The following is a 22,248-nucleotide window of genomic DNA, read 5'->3' on the forward strand; positions in this document are numbered from 1 at the left end:
CTCCTGGAGTTCATCCTGGCTTCCTGGAAAAGAAAAATGCCTCCTGTGGAGTGAAATGGTGTGATTTGCCGGAAGAGGTTTTGTTGCAGCAAAGGATACCAGTGGCTGGCTATCCGTGTAAGATAAGAGGAGAAATGTGGTGGAGCTGAGTGTAGTTTTGAGAGCAAGAACAATCTACAAATGTAAATTCATGTTATATAGTGAAATTATGTCATACAGCATCTCCTTCTATACTATGGGGAAATAATAGTACAGTAAACTGGGGACATGAGCATGTAAATTCCGTATACTGTCACCCACAAGAGTGAAATAAAGAGCTGCAATTCTTAATTAACCTCACTGGAAACCTCTTGGGTGTGAAGTTAAAAAATACAGAAGGCTTGCCTAGCAAGCTGTTCCAAATTTCAGCTCCTTTTTGAAGGTCTTGGTCAGCCCAATGGCTCTCCAGGCATTGTGTTTTGCACTAATAGTTGTGTTTGCTTGTTTGAGGGCTTTAGAAGTTAATTAAGTATAAATCAATGTTGGAGGCTTCTGTGAGTGCTGGTCACTCCATTGCTGAAGGAGCACTGCAGAAATGAAGGGACTGAGGAAAAGGGGGCAAGAATGATTAAGGGCATGGAGAACTCATATGAAGAGAGATTGAAAAGGCAAATTTTTTCTTCTAAAACAAGTAACAAGTGGCAGTGTAGAAAATAAAATAAATATCTATAAATTAAGGAGCTGGAAGAAGACTGAAACTTACTCTGTCTTCTGCCTAGCACAAATGCAGAGATGTTCGGTTATATTAAATACATTAAAGACTGACAGAGGACAAGCTATCTGCATAATAAAACTGCAACATGCAGCACTATTTCTGCAGAATGTTGTTGATGCACAAGTTGTTAGCAGGCACATGAGGAAAAAATATTCTAGGTAATAAAATAGCTGATGATATTTTAGAAGATGTCTATAATTTCATGCCCCAGGTCTTAAAATAATCCAGAATTAGGATGTGAGAGTTTTAGGAATGTGCCTACCTTGTGTGTGTTCTGCGCTGTTCCCATGGTGCTTCCTCCAGGCAACCTGGTGCCTGGTGAAGAGGTCCAAGGTGGAGTAACAACTCCTGTGCTTGCATAAATTGGCAAAGGGAGACCCAGGAGCTTCAGTAATGGCCAAGGAAGTTCTTTTCTTTAAAAGCAAACACACATTAACTCCTTGCTGCAGGGTACTTGTGGGGAGCAGTGCCATGGGGCAGTCAGGAGTGGTGGGGAGGTCTGCAGCTCTCCTTGGGGTGTGCAGTGCCAGGGTACGACTGTGGTCGACCTTAGAGCATGGTTGTATGCAGGGGCAATGCATTTTTGTAATGTGTATTTTTTGCTGTTGCTGTTTTCTTCAAAATACGAATTCTCTGACCATCAGTACTGATCGAGTATAAAAGCCCTCCTAGTTTTTTCTGGTGTCTCTTGTAACATTAATAAAGTGAATGTGTAGAAATATTGACCAACAATTTTAATCTTTGAAGGCTTTTGTGCTTTATGATAGAAACAATGTCTATTCTCAGAGGCAGGATGGAACTCATACATGCAATTTTTTCCTGTAGTTCAGCAGAGTTTCTCTGTTTTAGTAGAGATTTGGCTCATAATAAAGTGCTCTGACCTACTAGCAACTTCATGCTTTATAGATCCCTTTTTTTTTTTTTTAACATTGTTTCCTTGTTCACAAAATTTGCATTTGCTCTTCCTAGCAGGGTTAAAGGGTGATCTCATTTTTATTTTCTGCGGGGAATGGGTGGAAAACGATGACTTCAGTTTTCAAATCAGGGGAGGGTAATGACTGGCAATTTCAATAGTCACGATAGATGATGTTACGAAAACAGACTTGTCGCTAATGGCCATCCTTGATAAATATTTCCCTACCCCAGCATCACCTTTTGTGTGGATAACTACCTGTTCTAAAAACCTCAAATACTTTATATTTTTTTTCTTTTATAAGTTTTTAGGATTACTTTTTGTATTTCTCTGACTGGTTTTAGTACGTCTGTTACCATGAATGCAGTTACACAGGCTTAAGGAGAAGCAATAATAGTCTTTGAAATGGAGTAAAACATTTTTAGACATAAACTTGTGGCTATATGTTTGTTTCATTCCAGGCTGGAAGTGCATGCTAAAGTCCTACTGGCAGCTGGGAATTCTTATTTCTGGCAGAAACGATCTCCCATTTTTAGTCTTTCACGGCAATAAAAGAGTGGACTACACAGGCTTAATGTATCATAATGTATAATGTAATGTAGCTGAGAAACTACAGCTGGCTTGGGACTGTGTTTTTTGCCTGCTTTGGGCCCCAGGCAACTATAAATGCTGGGAATGAAAAAGGAAACATTTGTGGCAGTTATCTTTTAGAGCACTGGCATCTGCTGGAAGCTGGTTGGGCTTTGGGTGGGTTAGACAAAGTCAAAATACATGATGAATTTGCACATGGTTCTGTGTGGCCTTTCAGGTTAATTCAATCGTTACTATGGTTTATTTGTTACCCATACTGTGCTGTATGGCTCTCGCTGTGCTAGAAGTGAATTTACTGTGCAAATTCATATTAAGAAGCAGCTGTGCCCTCATGAGCATGTATTTGAGTTAGTTAAGATAAAGAAAATACAGAAAAGATCAAGTTTGTTTTACACGTTATTTTTCTCTGTCTAGTTTCCCCTTAAGAAATCTTTCCCAGCTTTATATTTAGTATATGCTTGTAAAGCACTACATGCAACCAAAGCTGAAATGTGGGAAATGCAATTTAGAGGCCAGCATTGGTTGAAACCACACAAAAAAATTACTCCTTTTTTATTCTGGGGGAGAGGGGGAAAGAGGTCAATGTCATATCCTGCTGTTTCCAGAATTACAGTTGTCTGAACTGCAAGGCCATGAATGCTCAGACACTGCCAGGGACACCCTGAGAAAAACCTGGGTGCTTTTACACCAGCAGATCTCAGGTGACTTTAGGGCTAAGGTTTGAAGATGTTTCCTACTAGAAATAGTCCTTGGTCTCCTTGGAGGCATCCAGGTAGTGTCTTTAAATTCTGAGAGAAACCATCATGATGTCATTATGACCATGATGTCGTTATGCAGGGAAAATACCAGCTCAAATCGGTTTGTAAAAAACATGAACTTCCTTCGTATATCTTCTGTTGTGAAGTCCAGTGTACTGCAGTCATGTGAAGTCAGGCATCTGTTTCATAAAACTCTTCCAGCTTCTAGAAATGAAAGTTATAAACTGTTGCACTCTCACAGTCCCAGTTGAAGTGGTCTACTGTATTTTTGCATACAAAAAATATTCCCAGTAGAGTAACCTAAACATGGTCTTCGGATTTCACTGACTCTTTGGAAAGCAGTATTATCCCCAAAGAGGCCTGTGCTTTCCTGGCATGGGGAGCAGAGAAAACACACTACTGTTTTTTCAGGGAAGTATCATTAGACCTACGCAGTCACATCTTTCTCATGACTTTCATCTTATGCGGTGACAGGAGCCACATAAAAGACCTTTCCCTCCTTCAAGAGCTTCTGGACTACTTAGATGTCTGGCTTGCTGAGGAGAAGTTACTGAAAGAATTAGAATACAAATATTTCCTTAAGCTGTATTGCACAGACAGCATCTTTGGCTCCGTACAAGCCAGAAATTTCCACATCTGCTAGACTTGTGGAGATATATACAAGACCATGATAGCTTTTTGTTTGATATGGTAGGATAAGACTGTGCAAATGTTTGAATTTAAAAAGAGGGACTAAAGCAAATAAATACAAATAAATGAAAAGTAATTTTCCATATAAAGACAGCACAGTTTTCTGTGCCTTTCCCCTCCTTCGAAGCCTCTACTCTCTTTGTGTACATGAAGAAAGGGGAATCGTAATTGCATGACTCACCACCAGGAAACACTCACAATGCTAAAATAATTGAAATTTTTTATTTCACAGACCATAATTAAAATTGGGGTTTTGTTAGGAAAATGAGTCTCCAGCCTGTGTGACTGCAATGCTCTCAAAGAGAAACAGCAGCTCTGCCCTCTTTGACATTTAAAAACCTAACAAAGCAAAATCCTTACACCAAGACTCAAGAGTTATATCCAGATATGCAGAGTGTGGTGCAGTATGAGAGGGCAGGTAGTAAACTGAACTGGATGGACTAAGGCTGTATTAGCAACCAAATAAATAACATTTTACTTTCTTCCTTTTTTTTTCTATCAAGATCTATTACATCCAAGTCTAGATAAATAAGAACTGAACAGAGTATGGTTATGTAATGATAGTTTTGATGCGTTGTCTCTCAATATATTACTCTCAAACATTTTTCCAATATCACCCTTTGTTCCTTTCCTGAAGGCACACTGATCTCTGTAGTTGCTTTCTCTGGCAAGGACAGAAAATATACGTACAAATGTTCCACATATATAAATAGCTGTTTTAGTCCTGGACAAAAAGTATGCTAAAATGAAGCTAAAGCTTGAAACTATGTTTCAATAACTCAAAAATAAATGGTAATAAAGCTGTAATTATCCCCAAAGCTACAAACACAGTAAATAAGTTAAAGTTAAATTTATAACACCTGCAAGCATATTAAGTATGCAAAAGCAAAACAAAGGCAGCCAAATGACTTTAGCTTCACCCTGTAGTAACACTGAGTAAATTTAGTTAGAGAATAATGATGTTTGTAGTCCTAGATTCATTTGTTTAAAAAAATGAGCTTACCTTATTTTTCATTTTTTGAATCTCACTGTGTTATGACTGCATCCACAGCAGAACAGTTGAATCCCTGCTGTACGTGCAGCCCTCAGCTCATCCTATCAATATTGCCTCCTTAATTTAAAGGAAAGTTAGGTTACTATTTAATTCAACATATTAAAGCAGAGAAGAAAAACATTTTTTAAGATCTTGTTCTTCCATACCCAGCATATAAAAGTTTACATATATTCTTAGGTTTCATTATATATTTTGTTATAATATAGCATTGAGTCGTTTAGAATTAATAGCATTTTTTAAGTTAAAGTTTCTACAAAGCAATTTTATTTCACATGGAAAACAAACACATTGCTATCGTGATCATGCCTGCGTAAGCAGATTTGTTTCTGATAGAACATTAGGCAGGCCAGGTTGAACGGGGCTATCACTTTTAATAAACAGTAATTTCTTAGTCTAATGTCTCTGCATTTTATTTATAATCGTACCATGGAAGGGCTTATTTTCTCTTGTTAATTCTGAAAATAGTGGTGTCACACTTGTTTCTGGCCTAGCTCCGGATATTTCCATTTGAATTTGTTAAGCAAAAGATTTTTAAAACATGGAGGTGTTAGGCCTATTTCCTGAACTGTATTTTTGGAATTATGTAAATTTGGTGATCGGTTGCAAAAAATTAGAGTATTTTCATTAACGTATACAAATTAAATTATATATACCTATATATTTGTAAATAATCTGGAAAGTTGTAATTCCCCTCAGATCCTGGGGCTCCTGTTAAGCAGGTCTGAGGTCAGTGTGGCTGGGGAAGAAGAGCAGTATTTTAGATTAAAGCTACTTTGGATTGACCAACTTCATTTACAGTGCACCTTGTGCCAGCTGGATGAGAATGATTCATGTGCTGTGATCAGTGGTTGGACTTGGACTACCTGAAGATGTTGCATAGTGTATTTGTATTCAGTAGGTATATTTTAATAAACAGCAACATCCTCATTGGAGGCAGCTTGTGGTGGAGTGGCTCATCTTTAAGAGTAGTGAGTTGAAATCCAAGGTGCAAGTTGGCCATCTCTTAAACAGGATCCTCAGGTCAGGTCTCCTGCCTTTAACATGCTACCCTGAGGTTTTTAGTACAAGTTTTGCAAATATGGGAAAAGCTTCAGTATTGGCCATTCAGACCTAGTTCCAGCTGGTTTTAGTTATATGCTTGCCTATACTCTTAGTCCTTACCAGGGTGTATACACAGATTTCTCTCAAAACCTAAATATTTTAGTAAACAATGTGGTCTTAAGAGATTTTTCTCCATATCTACTATATTAGTTGAACTTGATGGAAGATAAAAGATTCTGCAAATTATCATTTGCTGTCTCGCCCTTCTGTGATGCAGATCACAGAATGACAGCAGTAAATGCTGCTGCTGTCAGTGGCTGGGGACATCCCTAAGAGGTGGCGTAACACTTTGGTGGTGGCAGGCAGGCTGCATCTCTAGACCAGACCTGGACAGGTTATCTGTGGGCCTCATTTCTAAACAGGCTTGATGCTTCCTTGGTTTTTTTACTCATCTCTTCAAACTGAGAGACCCACCTAACAAAACACAGTGGCAAGACTGGCTCTCCATCCATATTGCTTGTTGTCCATGTCTCTTAATGCCCTTCTTTAAATGTGGATAAATTACATTTATACCACAGTATGGTTCATTCAGAAGTGGGCTGCATGGATTTGAAAATCCATTTGTTGTACCTGAAGAAATAATTGTTGCCTTATGCTTCTACCTGTCTGTGAGGACAACCAAGTATTAGGAATGCTTTAAAACCTCATTGGAAGACGTCCAGAGGTTTTCTGATAACACTGTTTATGGTTTGTTTAAGGTTATCAGTTACATTTCAAATAAAAAGCTGTCTACAAATGATCATTGCTCTGTACTTTGAACTCATTTAACTGGACATTATTTACAGAATATTTATCTTGGTTATGGCAGTTTTTTGTCACACAGCGATATTACTTTTCCATTATATACTGCATGTGACCACCACATAAGTTTGATAATAAATGCTGGGAAATAAAAAACAGAGTAAGTGCCTCAGTGTGATAGCAATTCCCATGTGATGGGAAATAATGTCATAAACTTCAAATTACCTTTTAAATAAATGTTTACGTCCAACCCATCCATTAGATCATAGCCTGAAGGGTCAGGAGGATCATTTCTTCATATTTCACTATATGCATTATGATTGCTTTTTTAGGTGTAAATGATGTTTTTAAATGAAGAATGGCACTCAAACTATACACAAACAACGGCTAGACATTACTGAGTCGCAGTACAGCAGAAATAGCCTCAGCCACTCAGCTAAATATAGAAGTGCAGCAGTAAATTGAACTCATTCTTAAAAAATACTTTTAATGGTGTGCATGCTGAGACGATACAGAAATACAGCTCGTGTCAGTCTCACAGTCTGTAGCTTTGACATTTTAGTCAAGTTTAGATTCTAATTGTGGTTTGGTAGGTGGCTGATTTGCTAAATGCTGATGAGAGTAAACATTTTGGAGAGTGGGGAAGAGCATCCCTGTTTTTCTGAGTGTGCAGAGAAGCGTACAGGTAGCAGATACCACATTAGTGAGGGTTTTAACCATCTAGGGCTTTGTGTGCTTGTGGAGTGATGACATCTCTTTAGGTGCCCAGGCATGTATTTCCCTGAGAACCCCTCGTGTGGAACACCCTACACATTGAGGTGCTGCTATTCCCAATGCCTTCCATGGGAAGGGGATATTGCTGACTATCTCAAGAAAGAAGCAAACCCAAATCCCATATTTAGACATTTCCTAGCTCTGAGCTGGACCTCCCCGGTCCATATGTACTGGAGGAGCTTTTTTGGCTCCCCAAAACACCCCACACATGAAAGCTTTTATACATGGTGGTGTTAACTGTGTTATCCCTGCAGTGCTAGGCTAAAAAACCAACCAGCAGTTGAAATGGTGGAGCTAACAAAGAGGTAGCTTTGAAAAAGGAGAAGCTGTAGGTGTCCTGAGGTTGCTGATGTACACACGGAGATGGGGCAGGTTCCTCAGCCTGGGCTGGGCTGGCTGACGGTGGGGGAAGGAAGAGCTGTCAAGGGCTGTTAGACCAGTCTGGAAATAAATTGAAACAAATACCCTCTGTTTACAGGCAGGGGAAACCCCATTGTCTTGGAGATTTAAAACACCAATCAAGAAATTCAGTGGTGTTTTTGCTGCAACTATGATTGACCTTCCTGTTTACATGAAATGTTTTTCATGGCTGTGTGCAGTGATGTTGTTGCTTTGATTAAGGTATTTGACAATTACAGCACTTCTGGGAATAATTGTTTTGGTTCTGTTTATGTCAGGAAAGAAATATGTTAATATTTGAGATCAGGTTACTTTTGTTTTAACTTATATTTGTTGTGTTTCTCAACTTTACCTTCTTTCATAAGGACCATTAACACTGTTAAATTTGGTTTTAAAACAATGTTTCTTAGTAACATATTAAATACTTTGTCCAAAACATTCTTTTTAATTGGAAGTTAATCTACTCTAGAACCAGTTGGCTATAATTTTGCTTCTTTTGTAACTGTCATTTATGTAAAAATGGAATATTAATTTCTTAGAGTTCTCTTGATCCCAATTTCATTTTTGTTAGCTGAGGTCTGTAATCCTTTCCACAGCAACCACCTGTAAAAGCAGAGGATTATGACTTGAGGCAGGATATGAGCAGCAGGAACAGATCAACTTAAAACAAAGATCCTGCTGAATACAAATGCTATTGTTAGCATGGAGCTGGGGTGAGTCAAGTAGCAGGATGTCTATTAGAATATAATAAATTAGTATCTGAGTCACATGGCATGCTAGCCAGAAGAGAAATCCTTTCAGCAGTTATGTGGTAGACTACATATCTTTATACCTTTCCTTATTATACTCTTGCCTAGTCAAATAAACCGTTTCCTCTGAGAATGGCTGATATCTGAGTATCTGAACAGCTTTTTGGTTTTCTGTAGATTTGTTTTTCTGTCTAAAAAGTTTCTGCACTTTTACACTTTTCCCTAAAAGCAGGGATTTGAAATTACACTACCACAAGCTTGTTCCAAGGTTAGTAATTGACATTTGGGGCTATTGTTATCTTTTCTTATGATGTGTGTAATCCTTCAGAGGAAAGGAGAAGGTGAGATTTTTTCTTTGTCCCTATATTTTAAAATAAAAGAAATACGATAAAATTTTTCCTTTGTTAAAAGGTCTTGGTTTTAATACTGATAGTTTAACTGACCTATCTAGCACTAATACATGTGTCTGAATTTCAAAGTATTTTTTAAGGATTGGGGTTGGTTTTTTTCCCTATTTTTTTTTTTTCCTGTTAAGGTCTGTAGGAAGTAAAGAAGTTACCAAGTGACAGAAAACATTCGTCAAGTGTGGAAAGCTCCCCCCCACACACACACTTTTTCTGTAAAAATTTGAAAAAATTCTTACATGGCATGGATGAAATTAATAAATATACAAAATACTATGTTGGAGTCAGGTAGCAGTTTCACTTGGGACAAGCTTGTACAGTTATTCTGACAACTGTCAAAACATACCAGGAGAAATCTGTGCCTCCCAGACTTCTGTTGACTGTATTTTTGTAATAAACAGCAAAGTATATCCTGGTTATTATGGTACAAATTTTGTCTTGGTGTATCTTAGTTTGGAGAGAGAGAGAGAGAGAGAGAGAGATACACACACATACATACATACATATATATATATATAAATTTATTACACACCAAATAATAGTAAAATTCCACATAAGCATCTCTAACGGCAAGTCAAACAGAAGCTTTGGTAGATGAAAATGTTTGGAGGGGTCTTTAATCATTGCCATATGGTGGCAAGAAGAGACTCAATATAATGATTTCAGTGGGTTTGTTTGAACACTTGCTACTGCATGGATTAGGATCCCTCTTTAGTGTCCTAAAGTTTGCAAGGTTAAAAAACCCACACACATAGTCTTAAAGTTATTTCTAACTCCTGTCTGAAAAGATTTTATTGCACTTGATATATGGACATTTTCAGATCATCCTACTGATGGTGCTTTGGCTGCAACTATATTATCAATGAATAAGAAAACAGAAGCCATGGCATTTCAACTGTATGAATTCTTCAGACTGTATTATTTTGTTAGCCTGAGGCAAGAAATGGTGCTCTTAGTACTCGTCTGTGCAGACTGAGTAATCTGAGACAAATGTGTAACCACACCGTGTGTGCAATATGTCCACATACTACGGACTAGCCGGTCATGCTGTGCACCGCAGGCGGCCAAGTATCTCTCATGGACAATAGACATATGTTAAAAAAATGATAATTTTATTATGCTGTCTGGGCTTTCATTGCACATAACTGATTCTAAAGCATTATAACAATGATGGTGTAACTGTGGATATGTTTATCCCATGAGAGTCAGAATTTTATACTGTAAGGAGCTGTTTTGCCAGCAGGATTTTCTGTTACCTAACCAGAACTCTGAATTTTTACTTGAATTCTATGCATGGGAGCAACAGAAAGTATGTATTCCCAGTGCGATCGATTTCAGTGTTTTAACATGGCTTGCATTAGTGTGTGTGATAGCTTGAATTTTCTTTCTTCGCCAAAGCTGCTTAAACAATACAATGACAGATTTCTGCTTTTATTCTTCGTTAATGTCATTCTTCATCCTCTCTGCCCCACATCAGGGAGGAAGTGTTGTGAGTTTGCTATTTTAATGAAGAGAAATGAGGTATCTATCAACTAGGATTTATACTGGGGAGCACATCAATTCAGTTGCCTTGAGCTTGCTGAGTTTGCATATTCAGAGCCAAGCAGCGCTCTCAATTACTCCTGTGCAACCCCATTAACTTCAGGAGGCTGAGCAGTTCAAAAGTGGCTTTGCAGAATGCAGGGTGATATTAGGGGAAAAAATGGCTGTCTGTCAGAGAAGTCAAGCTCCAAAGTATTATTTTTGGTTATCTAGAAGGAGATGTGCGTGCAGTCATAATTACACTTTTGAAAGGTTAGGGTAGTCATCATATAGTAGTTTCATTGAGTATTTCTTTGTAGATGTGCCTAACAGAACAGACAACCTCCCAAAAATCACTGCAGTGAGGGGGAAAACACTTCCAGCCCTGGAAACATATTGTAAGTCATATGTCTTTAGTAGGCTGCATCCTGTAATTACTCTTAACCGTAGGTTGTTTCTTCCTTTTTCTCTCTCTAGGAGCTATGTCGTCAGCGCATGGCAGTGAAAGCATCTGATCGCCCGGAGCCCCTGCATTCTTCTCGAATAAACAGCGTTTCCTCACAGTTTAGTGATGGGCCCATTCCCAGTCCCTCAGCCCGGAGCAGCACGTCATCCTGGTGCGAGGAGCCGGTCCAGTCCAACATGGACATTTCCACCGGTCACATGATCTTGGTAAGGCATTTTTTGTCTTCACGGCATGAGAAATTTCATCAGAATTTGAAGCACCTGCTGAGCTTTTGGAAAGAGATAACTTTTAAAGAAAGGGAAGCTGTCTTTTTACAGGTAAAAGGTATTCCTGCACTTTGTCAGTAATCTTTGCTTTTTATAATTATAATTAAAGGGCTTTTTATTTTCATTTCTTTTTCATTATATTTGGGGTTTTTTTTCCTCTCTGGGGAACATTCTTTTATCTTGCACACATGAATTGTTTGTGTGCTTGCTTTAAAAAATGATAAGCTCTCTGTGGTCTATCCTATTAATTTATGTTTACCTCAGCTCGGAGAACTAAAGAAAAACTGCTAGCTTTCTCATCAGCTTGCTGCTTTTTCTCATGTATCTTCGGTGTGCAGTTATCTGAGCTGAGAAAGCAACAGAATATCAGTGGTGCGGAGCAATTTGTTTTCCATTACCCTTAGAAAAGGGATCTGATTTTGAGCCTTGTCTGAATTTTGTTGTCCTTGGCTGAATTTCTTCCAAGCTAGATCTATTCTATGTTTGAAATGATCCAAATGTATTCTACTGATGAAGTCTGCATTGGAAAATTTGTGTTACTTCCAAACACAACTTGCAACCAGTATTAGTGTAGAAGATGGACATGTAAAAATCTGTGTGTTTGTAGGAGTCAGAGTCGAGTGGTTGGGACTGGCTGCTGCTTGTTTCTGTCTCTGTTAGCGTCCTGCTGGAAGAGCCATAGAGTAATCCCCAGTTTTCATGGCTTATTTTTGTCCTCCTTTAAATATTTGCTGTCTTTGTAGGGTACATCAAAATCAGCTGAGAAGTTAGGTGATGGTGAAGATGATGAGTCAGGTGTTATTTTGCTTTCTATATTTGACTTCTGGTTTTTATTAGTATGGCCAATATAAAGTAAGCACCCTTTCCAGTTGGTAGTGTTGCCACGCTTTTGGAAACTTCCCCGTTGATTACGCACTGCTGAGAAGACTCACCAGTGGGGTGTCTCAGAAGAAAACTTCTCTCCGTTATGTCACACTTGGGTCACAATTTTCCAACTTCTTTCTCTCTTTCTCTGGACTTATATTTGAAAGTACTAATTTAGATATTTTTCAGGTTCTTATAAGACCTCACATAAGGTGAGGCACTGGAATAGGTTGCCCAGGGAGGCTGTGAATGCTCCATCCCTGGCAGTGTTCAAGGCCAGGTTGGACGAAGCCTTGGGTGAGATGGTTTAGTGTGAGGTGTCCCTGCCCATGGCAGGGGGGTTGGAACTAGATGCTCTTAAGGTCCTTTCCAACCCTAACTATTCTATGATTCTATAATGGGGAAAGGAATGAAGGTAGGCAAAAACCAAAAAGTCACTTTGACCTTAGCCAGATTACTGACCTCCTTCAGCTTCAGCTGTGTCAGCTACAAAACTGAGCAAAAGCAGGGCAGGTTTGTAAACCAGCTGCTTCATCAGAGTATGTCATCCTCAGTAAATTCTTCTTCCCCTGCCCATGCTTGTCTACTTCTTCCTTCCACCCAAAAGGAGTTAATTAAGGATTATGTTAAAATCTGGTAAACAAGTGCAAGTTTGAAGAGTTGCTCCCATGACAGAAAATAATTTGTTATAGTTTTTACTGTCACATTTTTGCCTAACCAGAACTAAAACTCATTTCATTTCCTTTCATAGTTAACTAAAATGCTTGAGGAGAAAAAGAAAATCTCTAATTGCCCAACCTCAAAATAAGTACAAATTCCTGTCAGAAGTTTATAAGGCAATACAGTTGTATGGAAATAAGAGTGAAATTTCCTGTGTAGGCAGAATTATGATTTAACATTTGCAAACAGTTTAAATTAGTTTAAATTGAGCAAAGTTGTTTTCAGTTATATTATTGGGAAAAATAAAAAGTCATACAATCAAGCTTAAAGGAGAAAAACTTTCATATGGGAACCACTTATTCTGGTTCTGGGAATTTCTGCAAAGTTGCGAGAAAGAATTGTCTTCATATGGTGATAAATAAACTTTAAAAAGTACTCAGATTGGTCAAGAACACGTTCTGCTGTTCAGTGTCCATAATTCAGTCAATCCTGTTTAACCCTGGATGAACTCATACATATGTTAGCTATCTAACAGCATATGTTATATCTTAGTGAGGGTTCAAAGAAGGGTAAAAGAAATGCTGTAGTGTCTTGAGAGTACAAACCACACAGAGAGTAAAAATAGTTAATTTGTTTAGTCTAAAGTGAACAAACAAAAATCAGTGATTCAGGAGAGTCTGCCTCTGCGCTTTGAAACACAGGATGGGGAAAAATTGTGCTTAATGGACAAAGATGATACAATTAGGAAGAAAATATGGGTTAGAATCAAAAGGATGCATTTAGCCTGGATATCAGGGCAAGCCTAATAGGAGGGTCAGGCAAGCAGTGGGGTGTTTACTTAAGGGAAGTAGTTAAACAGTAAATTTAAGATTTGCTGAAGGCAAAGCCGGTTAGGTTTACATGGGAAGATCAACATCATTCAGCTACAGCACTGAAGCAGATGATTGGACTTGATCAGAAATGCTCGTGTTTTGCTTCACTGTGTGTCACACTGAACCCGGAGAGCTGACCTAATTTATGTTTTGCTCAAAAATAAATGCACATATCTGTAATACCTTGTTTGTCTGAATTTCTCTCCCTGTGGAGATGATGTGGATTGTGGGACTTCAGCAGAAGCAACTTGCCACAAGGTGAGCTTTTCCTCCCCTTGCCCTGAAGCTACAAGTGGAGGAGAGTGAGGGGCCACCTCACAACTTTCTTACCATTCAATACAGGAAGTTTTCCAGTTCTTCCCATTTCCTTCTGCCACAATCCTCTCATCTTTTAAATTTTGTAAATATTTTCTATTAAAAATACCTCAGTGCCTAAAAAAGTGAGGAGAAATATTAGCAAGGAGCAGAGTAAAAGTGGCAAATACCATCTGCTTGGCATGTAAATGCACTTACAGGTCTGTAAATGTGTTTTTCAGTTCCACAGTGTGCAGCAAAGTAGCAGTTAGCTCAGTGAGGGCTTCTCAGTCTTTATTGTTCATAGGTGCCAGGATGTCCCCAGAGAAAATAAACCGGTGGATTACTGTATAAAGTGGCAGTGGAAATAGTTTATTTGGATTTATTTACAGGATGAATCTTTAATGAAAGTAGCTTGGAAGAATTGTGTCTGTGACTGCTGATGACTCCGTGTAATCTTGCTCAGAGGTAGCGTTGGTCAGAAACATTTCTGTGAAGACGTTTAATTTGCTGGAAAATGCCAGCAGGTCATACCTGAAGTGATATCCAAGCCATGTCAGCTTTGGATTTGTTGGAGCTTGTGGCTGGCCACAGGTACTATTTTCTTGGAGGACTGACCAACAAGGTATTACTTGTGGTTAGCCTGTTTATAGTGCTTGGGGTCTGGAGAAACCAGGAATCTTTCAAACCCATGTGGCTGTGGGGCATTCTCCTCACTTAGACTGAAACCAGTCTTTCGGAGAGAAAAATCCTGCATTTCTGCCACTTTCCTGTACTGCAAAGGCAATGTCTGTGCACTGTTGACAGCAGCACGAGGTAGTGTGTACTGTTGGCAGGAGGAAGCAGGGAGGACTCGGGAGGCCCAGAAGGACAGCGATAACAACATTCAGAGCTTTTTTTTTTCTCCTTTTCACATTCTTTTTCCTCACATTCATAGCAGGAGGATGGCGCATATGGCACTTTTTGATTCTGTCTTTCTAAAGGATCCAGACACTTTGGAAAGTGTAATTAGAAGAGCATGTTTTATGCAGTCATGTTTGTGGCACTGACTGGCTGGTTTCAGTATGAGCAACAACAAAAGAGTGCCCTCATTTCGGTCACCATTGGTTTTACAAGAAAGCAATTGATTTTCAGAAGGTCACATTAAGGGAAAGAGTAGGAATTTAGGATTGGATTGCCATCCACTTTATTCACATATGTACATCTGTATTTCAGGTGGCAACAGAAGTCCTAATAAAGTGCACTGCTTCCCTTTGCAATCCAGTAAGAAAACCAGGGATAGGTTGAAGGTGTCCTGGTGAGATTTAGACTCCCTGACTTGGGGTCCTAACTTACATGTTTTAGGCACTTCATGAAGCGGTGCTGTTGAGTCCATAAATTCCCTTTTAGTCAGTGGAGTGGGTGGCTATGATGATTTCCAGAGAATTAGGCAGAGAATTAGGCAGAGAATGGATTTCTTTTGGGGGGCCTGCTGTTATGCCTGCACCATCCTGTTGACATCTGCAGCTTAGATGAAGAAGTATCATTTGTTCATGCTGAAGTGCAGGTTCAGCACGTAAGTTAGGTAGATTGGATCCCACATCTGCTTCATATATTGCCACGCTTTTTTGGTTAAAATAATTATAAACTTTTATGAGCTTTTAAATGAAGAACAGTACTGCAAGAAGGGAGCGTATGCTTTTGGTGATAACATTTTGAGGTTGTTATCTGAATACCATATATCAGAGGGAATTTGCAGAAGCAGAAGTGATTTTCTGTGTTTTGGGTTTTTTCCTTGTAAAGAGAGACATGCAAAATTTGGAGCATTATACATAAATTACAATTTCAGAAAGTGTGAATTTACAAAAGCTCCTCTTCAGTACTTGTTTAAGCTGGAAGTCTGAGGAGTCTTCTCCCTGAGGGTATGAAACTGCTGTATATATTGGAAAAAATAATCGTCTGTGATAGTTTGTGCATACTGTACTTGTAAGAAGGAGAAGAAAGTTTCATATCTGGGTTGAACAAGGAAGTGGGAGAATGAACCAGAGTGTGAAACCTAGGGCCTCACATCTAGGAGGTGTATATGGTCCCTTGTGTTTGGCAATATGCCTGCAAAACGAAAAGACTTTCCCCATATAAAAGTGGAGAATGGCCTCATGTGGGAACTTTGTATCAAAAGAAAGTTCTGGGACAGGTTGTATTCTGTAAGGTGACACAACCTGAACTGGGGGACATGGGATGGAGGCCTGCTGGGAAACCAGTGAAACCCAAGATACTGAATTTTGAATCCACTTTAGTTCTGATGCTGAATTAATGGCATAATTGCTGTGTAACTGACAAGGGTAACAAGGAGGGAATAGTTTCCAAGGTTGAACCTGGGGTTTTTGATAACACTGGTATCCTGCAGTCACTGCATAGTAACTTTTTGATGGTTTATAACCAGTTTTCCCTCACTCTCATTTTTAAAAATTAAAATCTGTTTGAAATGGACTCTCTGGGGTAGCTGCTATAGATTTGCTTTTAATTGAGTATGGAAAAGTGTATAACTGAGTGACAGGAACATTCCAACAAGAGAAAATATGTGTTAAATCCTGCGCCACATTTTGCTGCAATTCCTTGATTTTATTAAAGCTGCAATAAAAACAGGAGAAAAAGGCATCTAAACGCTTTAAAAAAAAAAAAACAACATTTATTTTCTAAATAAAAAGAGACTCCAGCATGTGAAGGCTGATAGCACTGTCCTAGATGCAGGCGTACTTTCCACTTCGAGCTTAATCCATATACACACAAAGCATTTCCTGAGCAAAGGAGTGTGATGCATGATATGAGTACAGTGCACTGCCCAGGGGCATGTGCGCAGAGGTGATTAATGCTAGCAGGGAGAAAGGTGAGGAGTGCAGGTGTGGAAAGGCAAGGTCTTTGCACAGTTATGGTGTGTCTGATTATTTAGTGGGGTTTATATTTTTTTGATTTTCCACCCTTCTACCACGATTCATTTCTCTTTAGTTCTTTATGAATTTCAAGAATATAAATAGTCTGTTTAAAAAAAACCTTACAACTGAGAAAATGAAGAAAAAAATCCTTCCTCACACGGGAAGGGAAACAAGTCAGTGGCAAAGTTTAGCTAAAAGAATAAACTCTTTACACAAGCGCTAAGTGGATCTAAATCCTAACTTATCTTTCAGCTGTGGCAGTATAAATAATTGTAGGAGTCTCATGAAATGTATGTCCCAAGAAGGCTTTGGCCCTAAAGGCCATTTCATCATGAACAGTCCGACGAGAGGAATCAGGGGTTGTTGTGGATCATATTACTCGTTGACAAGATAGCTGATATCCCAAGAAGACATAAATACTGTGGATGGGAAATCTTTACCCTTCTCTCCCTGAGTTGTCGTGCTTTCAGGGACTAGTGGAGGTGGTTGCTTCCTGAAAGCTCTGCTGGTGAAAGGGTGTTTATCCCTTCATATTAGTTTTCATTGTTTTTCCTCCCTAAATATTTAAGTAATTTTGAAGCATTTGTCTCTGTTTAAAGCTAGGACTTGAGATACAGGAACAAAGAAAAACTGCGAAGTGCAAAAAATCTCATTGCATATGAAAACAGCTCTACTAATAGAGCCATAGATCTAATAAATGGACGTATGTACTACATAGATTTCATCAATAAAACTCAGAAAAAATATTCATGAAAAGGTTACCCTTTGATTCTTCCATTTTTATTTGTTTCATGTTCAGTTGCCTCCCTTTTTCTGTATTAATCTTGTTGAATGGGCCTTAGGAAATAATGCCAATCAAGAAAAACATTCCTCTTGAACGTGGTATGAAATTAATTTCAACATCTTTTTTTTTTTTTTTTTTCCCCAAAATTCCTCCCTGTCGGTTGTTTTCCCCAAATGTATTCGTGATTAGAAATAACTCGCGACATTTCTGTGACTACCTCTTGGTCTGTCATTTGACTGTGAGGTGTTTATTCCAGCTTTGTTTAAACTGCTTTGGTTGAACACTTTTAGCTGCGTTATATCATTCCCTGAGGCTTTTAGTGGAAAGATGAAGGAAACATTTCTATTAATATGCTAGAGTACTAATTTTAAAAGCATTACATTGGGAGAACTATATGACACAAAACTAGCATATGCAGCTCTGTGCACAGAGTAAAAAGAAGGATCATTGCCATGGCTGAAGCAAAACGTGGTGGCTAGCTGAACTTTTTTCTCCTAGTTTTCTTTTTTGTTTCTGGAGAACAAGGTAATGTCCATGTGAGATAAGTACCAGCTGTAGCTAGTAGCAAGAGATGTTAGGGGGGCATTTAATAAAAAGGTCTGAGTTCTGATACTTCAGATTGAAAACAAGGGATGTAAGTGAGTCCTCATTGACTTCTGAGAGTCTTCTGAGAGTCTCGTTAGTGGCAGACACCAGAGATAAACACTTACTCAGGGGGCTGCTGGTCCTGTCTTCTGTTTCCAAATGCATCCTCAATAATGAAATGCTCCTTGCTGTATTTGTCCTACTGTGTGCGCACACATCGTGCGTAAAGTGCAGTGATAACTCATTGTAGTTAATCATATTTTGGATCTAACAGGTGGAAATGCCTATTTGGAAGGAGGATTCTAGAAAAAAAAAAGTGGTTAAGGAAGACTTCTCAGGCAGGAGGACCATGATAATCTATGTTGTAGAGTATTTCCGAGCTGTTGGCAGAGTTTGGATGTGAGAAGAAGGTGAGTTTTGACTCACTATAGTATAAAGAAATGGTTCACACAGATTGCAAGACATGATGCGCTGCTAAAATCAAATGAGGTGTGGTAAATGGGACTACAACTTCAGAGCTTCTGAAAACATGTAACAGTTAAGGATGAAACTGGGACTGGCTTCATGATACTTTCAAAGATCATACAGGCACCATGGTTTTGCACTGTTACACCAGTTGCAGTTTAAGATACCTAGAACTCCAGCGGTATTTTGGAGAGCTCCTTCTCTTCACGTGGGCTGCACCAGCAGACATTATTAGAAGTGACCTGGTCATGCTAGTGGTCATGAAGATAGCTTAATCCCTCCACTGATTCAACAAAGTCTCTTTATGCTCATCTTCAGAGCAAGATAAAATAAAATTATACTTTGCTTTCTGCAACTGTTTCTGGGATTAGGCCTTAATTTGGCAGTGCTTTGTAGGGTATCAGAATTTGGGTGGTATTTGGAAAATTTAATGTGTAGGACAGACAGAATGCTCCTGTGACGATCGAATTTTGCATATGCACCCACGACGCAGCTGTGGAAATGTTTTTAAATAGGGAGATAAACATTAAAATAATCTGTGAAGTTTGCTTGTGGATGACATAGTATTTGCTGTTCCATAAAGGAGGACTAGTGTTACTTTTTGGTCCAAACCAGACAACGTTAAAGTCTACTACTCTCGAATATAACATCCCTCTCCCAGTATGTTTTTATGAAATACATGATTTTGCTATTAATTTGTCTCCTTTATATAATACTTTCATTTCCGACTACAGTAATATCTAGCTGGCCAAGAAAACCCTGTTCATAGCAGGGGAGAATTATAAGTTGCCTCTTATTTCTGGCTGTTGGATGTACCCTTGCACTGAACAAAGAATAGAAGGGAGGGGTGACAAACTGCTCAAAAGCATTACATCCTCCACGCATGACCTGTTACTGTTCTGGGAATGATTCTCTGCCCTTTTCTTTTCAGAATGACTATGAAAGCTGGTGTCTAGGTCCTAAAATGCTTCTGGTTAGTAGAAAGTCCATTAATGTCTGTTGAAGATGGTTGGTTTCTGGATTTTATGTGTCTTTAAAAACTATTTCTGTGACTATGCATCCCATCTGCATTATTTTTATGACTTATGTGAAGGTTTGCCTGCTTCTGACCGGGCTTTTTTTACTATCTAAAATACTCCCATGAACAGCCAATAACCCTACTGCATGTGGCAACTAAGCTGTAGTAGCTGTAACAGTGTTGTGAATTGAAGCACATTTCTGTACTTTTCATTAAACCTATGCACAGGCAATGTATTTCTTTATAGAAAAGAAGCAAAAAATTACAACGTCTCCTTATTGGATACATTGTATTTATACTCCTAGCACTGAGGAGAGTCTGGTAATTACAAAGTTGTTTAAACATTTTTGTTTTAAAATTCAAAAGGTACTAAACTTGACAAAAAAAAAATACAGTCATTTAGTACCGACTAGTTCTTACATTCTTTTTAGATTAAATTTAAGTGGACTTTAGCTGCTTGCAAATACGAATACTAACAGACTAGCAATGCACCCCATGATTTGTGTTCTTGCTGTCATGCAAATTCACAGAAAGAAGGAAACATATTAAAGAAATTTGATAAGACCAGGTGGTCTGAGTGAATAATTTCCCTTTCATTAACATATTCCCCTTATTAACTCTGTAATTAATTGTACATAGCTAAGGAAAGCTATGGAAATTGCATTTTGAGATGTATCAAAGCTGACTTTATGCTTCAGACTTCCATGCAATTTACTATTAATGAAGCAAGAGATGGAGGCCCCAAATCTATAATTATTACTTACTATTTGAATGACAAGCAAAGAATTTTATCAGCACAGTTTCAAATGAAAGGGGATTAGCAGCTAATGTTGAAATTGTTAATCTTTCTTATTAAAATAATTTTGACGAGAGTGTTTAGCCTGAAAGAGGTTTCTGGAACATCATTTACCATTAAAACAGCTATTTTCTGAAGCTCAGTATGAATTTGTCTAAGTTTGACAGCAGGGTGCAAATATTTTTTAAATGAATGAATATTTGATGGGAGCTAAGGCTGTTCATATGTGAGCTGATGCCGAGCTACTTGCTGTGTGCATATTCCTGGAATGCGTAGCAGGATGGTAGTTCAATATCCATCTTACCAAAGTGAAGATGTCTACTGAGATAACAGAAAAAAGCTACAGCAGAAAAATCTGAGAATTGAAATTGCACCCAAGGCTGTATCTGCATGCATCTGCTTAGCAGGTGGGAGCCCAGTCAGAATCGGGTGCTAGATCTTGGTGATATTTTTATGATACATAAAGAGTCTATAATTATGTTGGGTAAAAATGTTACCTCATGTTTAGCTAGGCATTCTTACTCCTTTAAATGGTAGCATATTTTCAGTTTTCATATATTTTTAGTAGTGTCATGTGTCTTGAGATGAGTATTCAGAAGTGGGTGCTTTATATCCACACGTATGCTTGTGTACAAATCCCATGTACAGCAACAGTATTCTCATAAAAGTATAGATAAATATTTGTGAGCAGAGGTATAATATATATGTCTTAAATGTTAATGAAAAACTACTTGGCATTTTAAATTTTAAAACTTTTCCTTGCAATATTGCAATTTTCGTCTCTTACAGCAGTGTACAAATGAAGCTGACAAAGCTGTTTTCACTCCTCAGGATGAGAAAATTGCAAATATGTAGTGACATAAATGGTGAAAAGCAAAACAGTGATAATTTACGAAATTTAATTTGCAGTGGTCTCAGCTACATAAGTACTGGAGATGTATGTTAAGGAACACTATTAATTTGCCTGTGTCCCATTACAGAAAATAAAGCTAATGTAAGACATATCACGTCTTTGCCAGTGACAAATCTTACCACCAGAACAGATAGAAATCATTTAAATACTTTGATTATGACACTATTTGCATGAGTAAATGGACTCTGTATAAAGCAGCAACCCCCAGGTATGTGCTCTACCATGAGGTTACTCCAGGCTTTGCCTCTGTGTGGAACCATATTGAAACTTCATTGGGTTCACTCAGAAAATTGCAGGTTACAGAACTAGCCTTGTATCTGTAGTCCTACAAATTTTCCTTTGCAACAGTCTTGCAGATAGAGTGGTACTGTAGCAGAAAGTGCTGTAGACTTTGTACTACAGTTTGCATTCATCAGACAGAATCAAAGGGGTATAACTTAAAGGGTATAGCTTAAGCATAGCAATTGTTAAATAACATGCAGTAACAATACCTGAAGGAGCACTTTCATTATAAAATCATGTTTTGAATGTATTATAATTGTGTGTTAGGTCAAAGACATCAAGGGTTCTTCTTAATCTGTAAGAATCATAACAAACCATGTAGACCACAACAATAAGAGACAATCGCCATGCCAGTGCAGTAGGCTGGTGTAGCTAAGAGGTGGAATTTGTCAAGGATTAAGTTAATGCAAAATCCAAAACCAAAGCTCTTCTAAATGCAGGAGTTTTTCTGATACCAATATTTATCTACTGCTTTAGTAGGAAGGCATTCAGAAAAGTTTGTTTGATTAACCACAGCAACCACATAGAAGCAGCAGCATAAAGTCCCCAGGGCAGTGCTGGCTGACAACAGGAGGGATGTGGGGCTACTGCTCAAGTGGGCATCTGTGATACCTGCCTGTGA

At 38.4% G+C, this 22,248-nt stretch overlaps 1 protein-coding gene across 10 annotated transcripts in view; it reads left to right on the forward strand.

Moving 5' to 3' along the window:
- Nucleotides 1-22,248, forward strand: part of PTPRN2 (protein tyrosine phosphatase receptor type N2) — a 667,916-nt gene that overhangs the window by 565,509 nt on the left and 80,159 nt on the right. For all 10 annotated transcript variants that reach the window (XR_010609958.1, XM_065666790.1, XM_065666798.1 and 7 more), the window contains one exon: nt 10,927-11,121. Coding sequence is in view for 9 of the 10 variants with exons in the window: in XM_065666790.1 (XP_065522862.1) it covers nt 10,927-11,121 (195 nt within the window). In the remaining variant the exon portion in view is untranslated. The remainder of the gene's footprint in view (nt 1-10,926; nt 11,122-22,248) is intronic.

Source organism: Lathamus discolor, chromosome 2, assembly GCF_037157495.1.
Source record: "Lathamus discolor isolate bLatDis1 chromosome 2, bLatDis1.hap1, whole genome shotgun sequence".
NCBI classification, from domain to species: domain Eukaryota; kingdom Metazoa; phylum Chordata; class Aves; order Psittaciformes; family Psittacidae; genus Lathamus; species Lathamus discolor.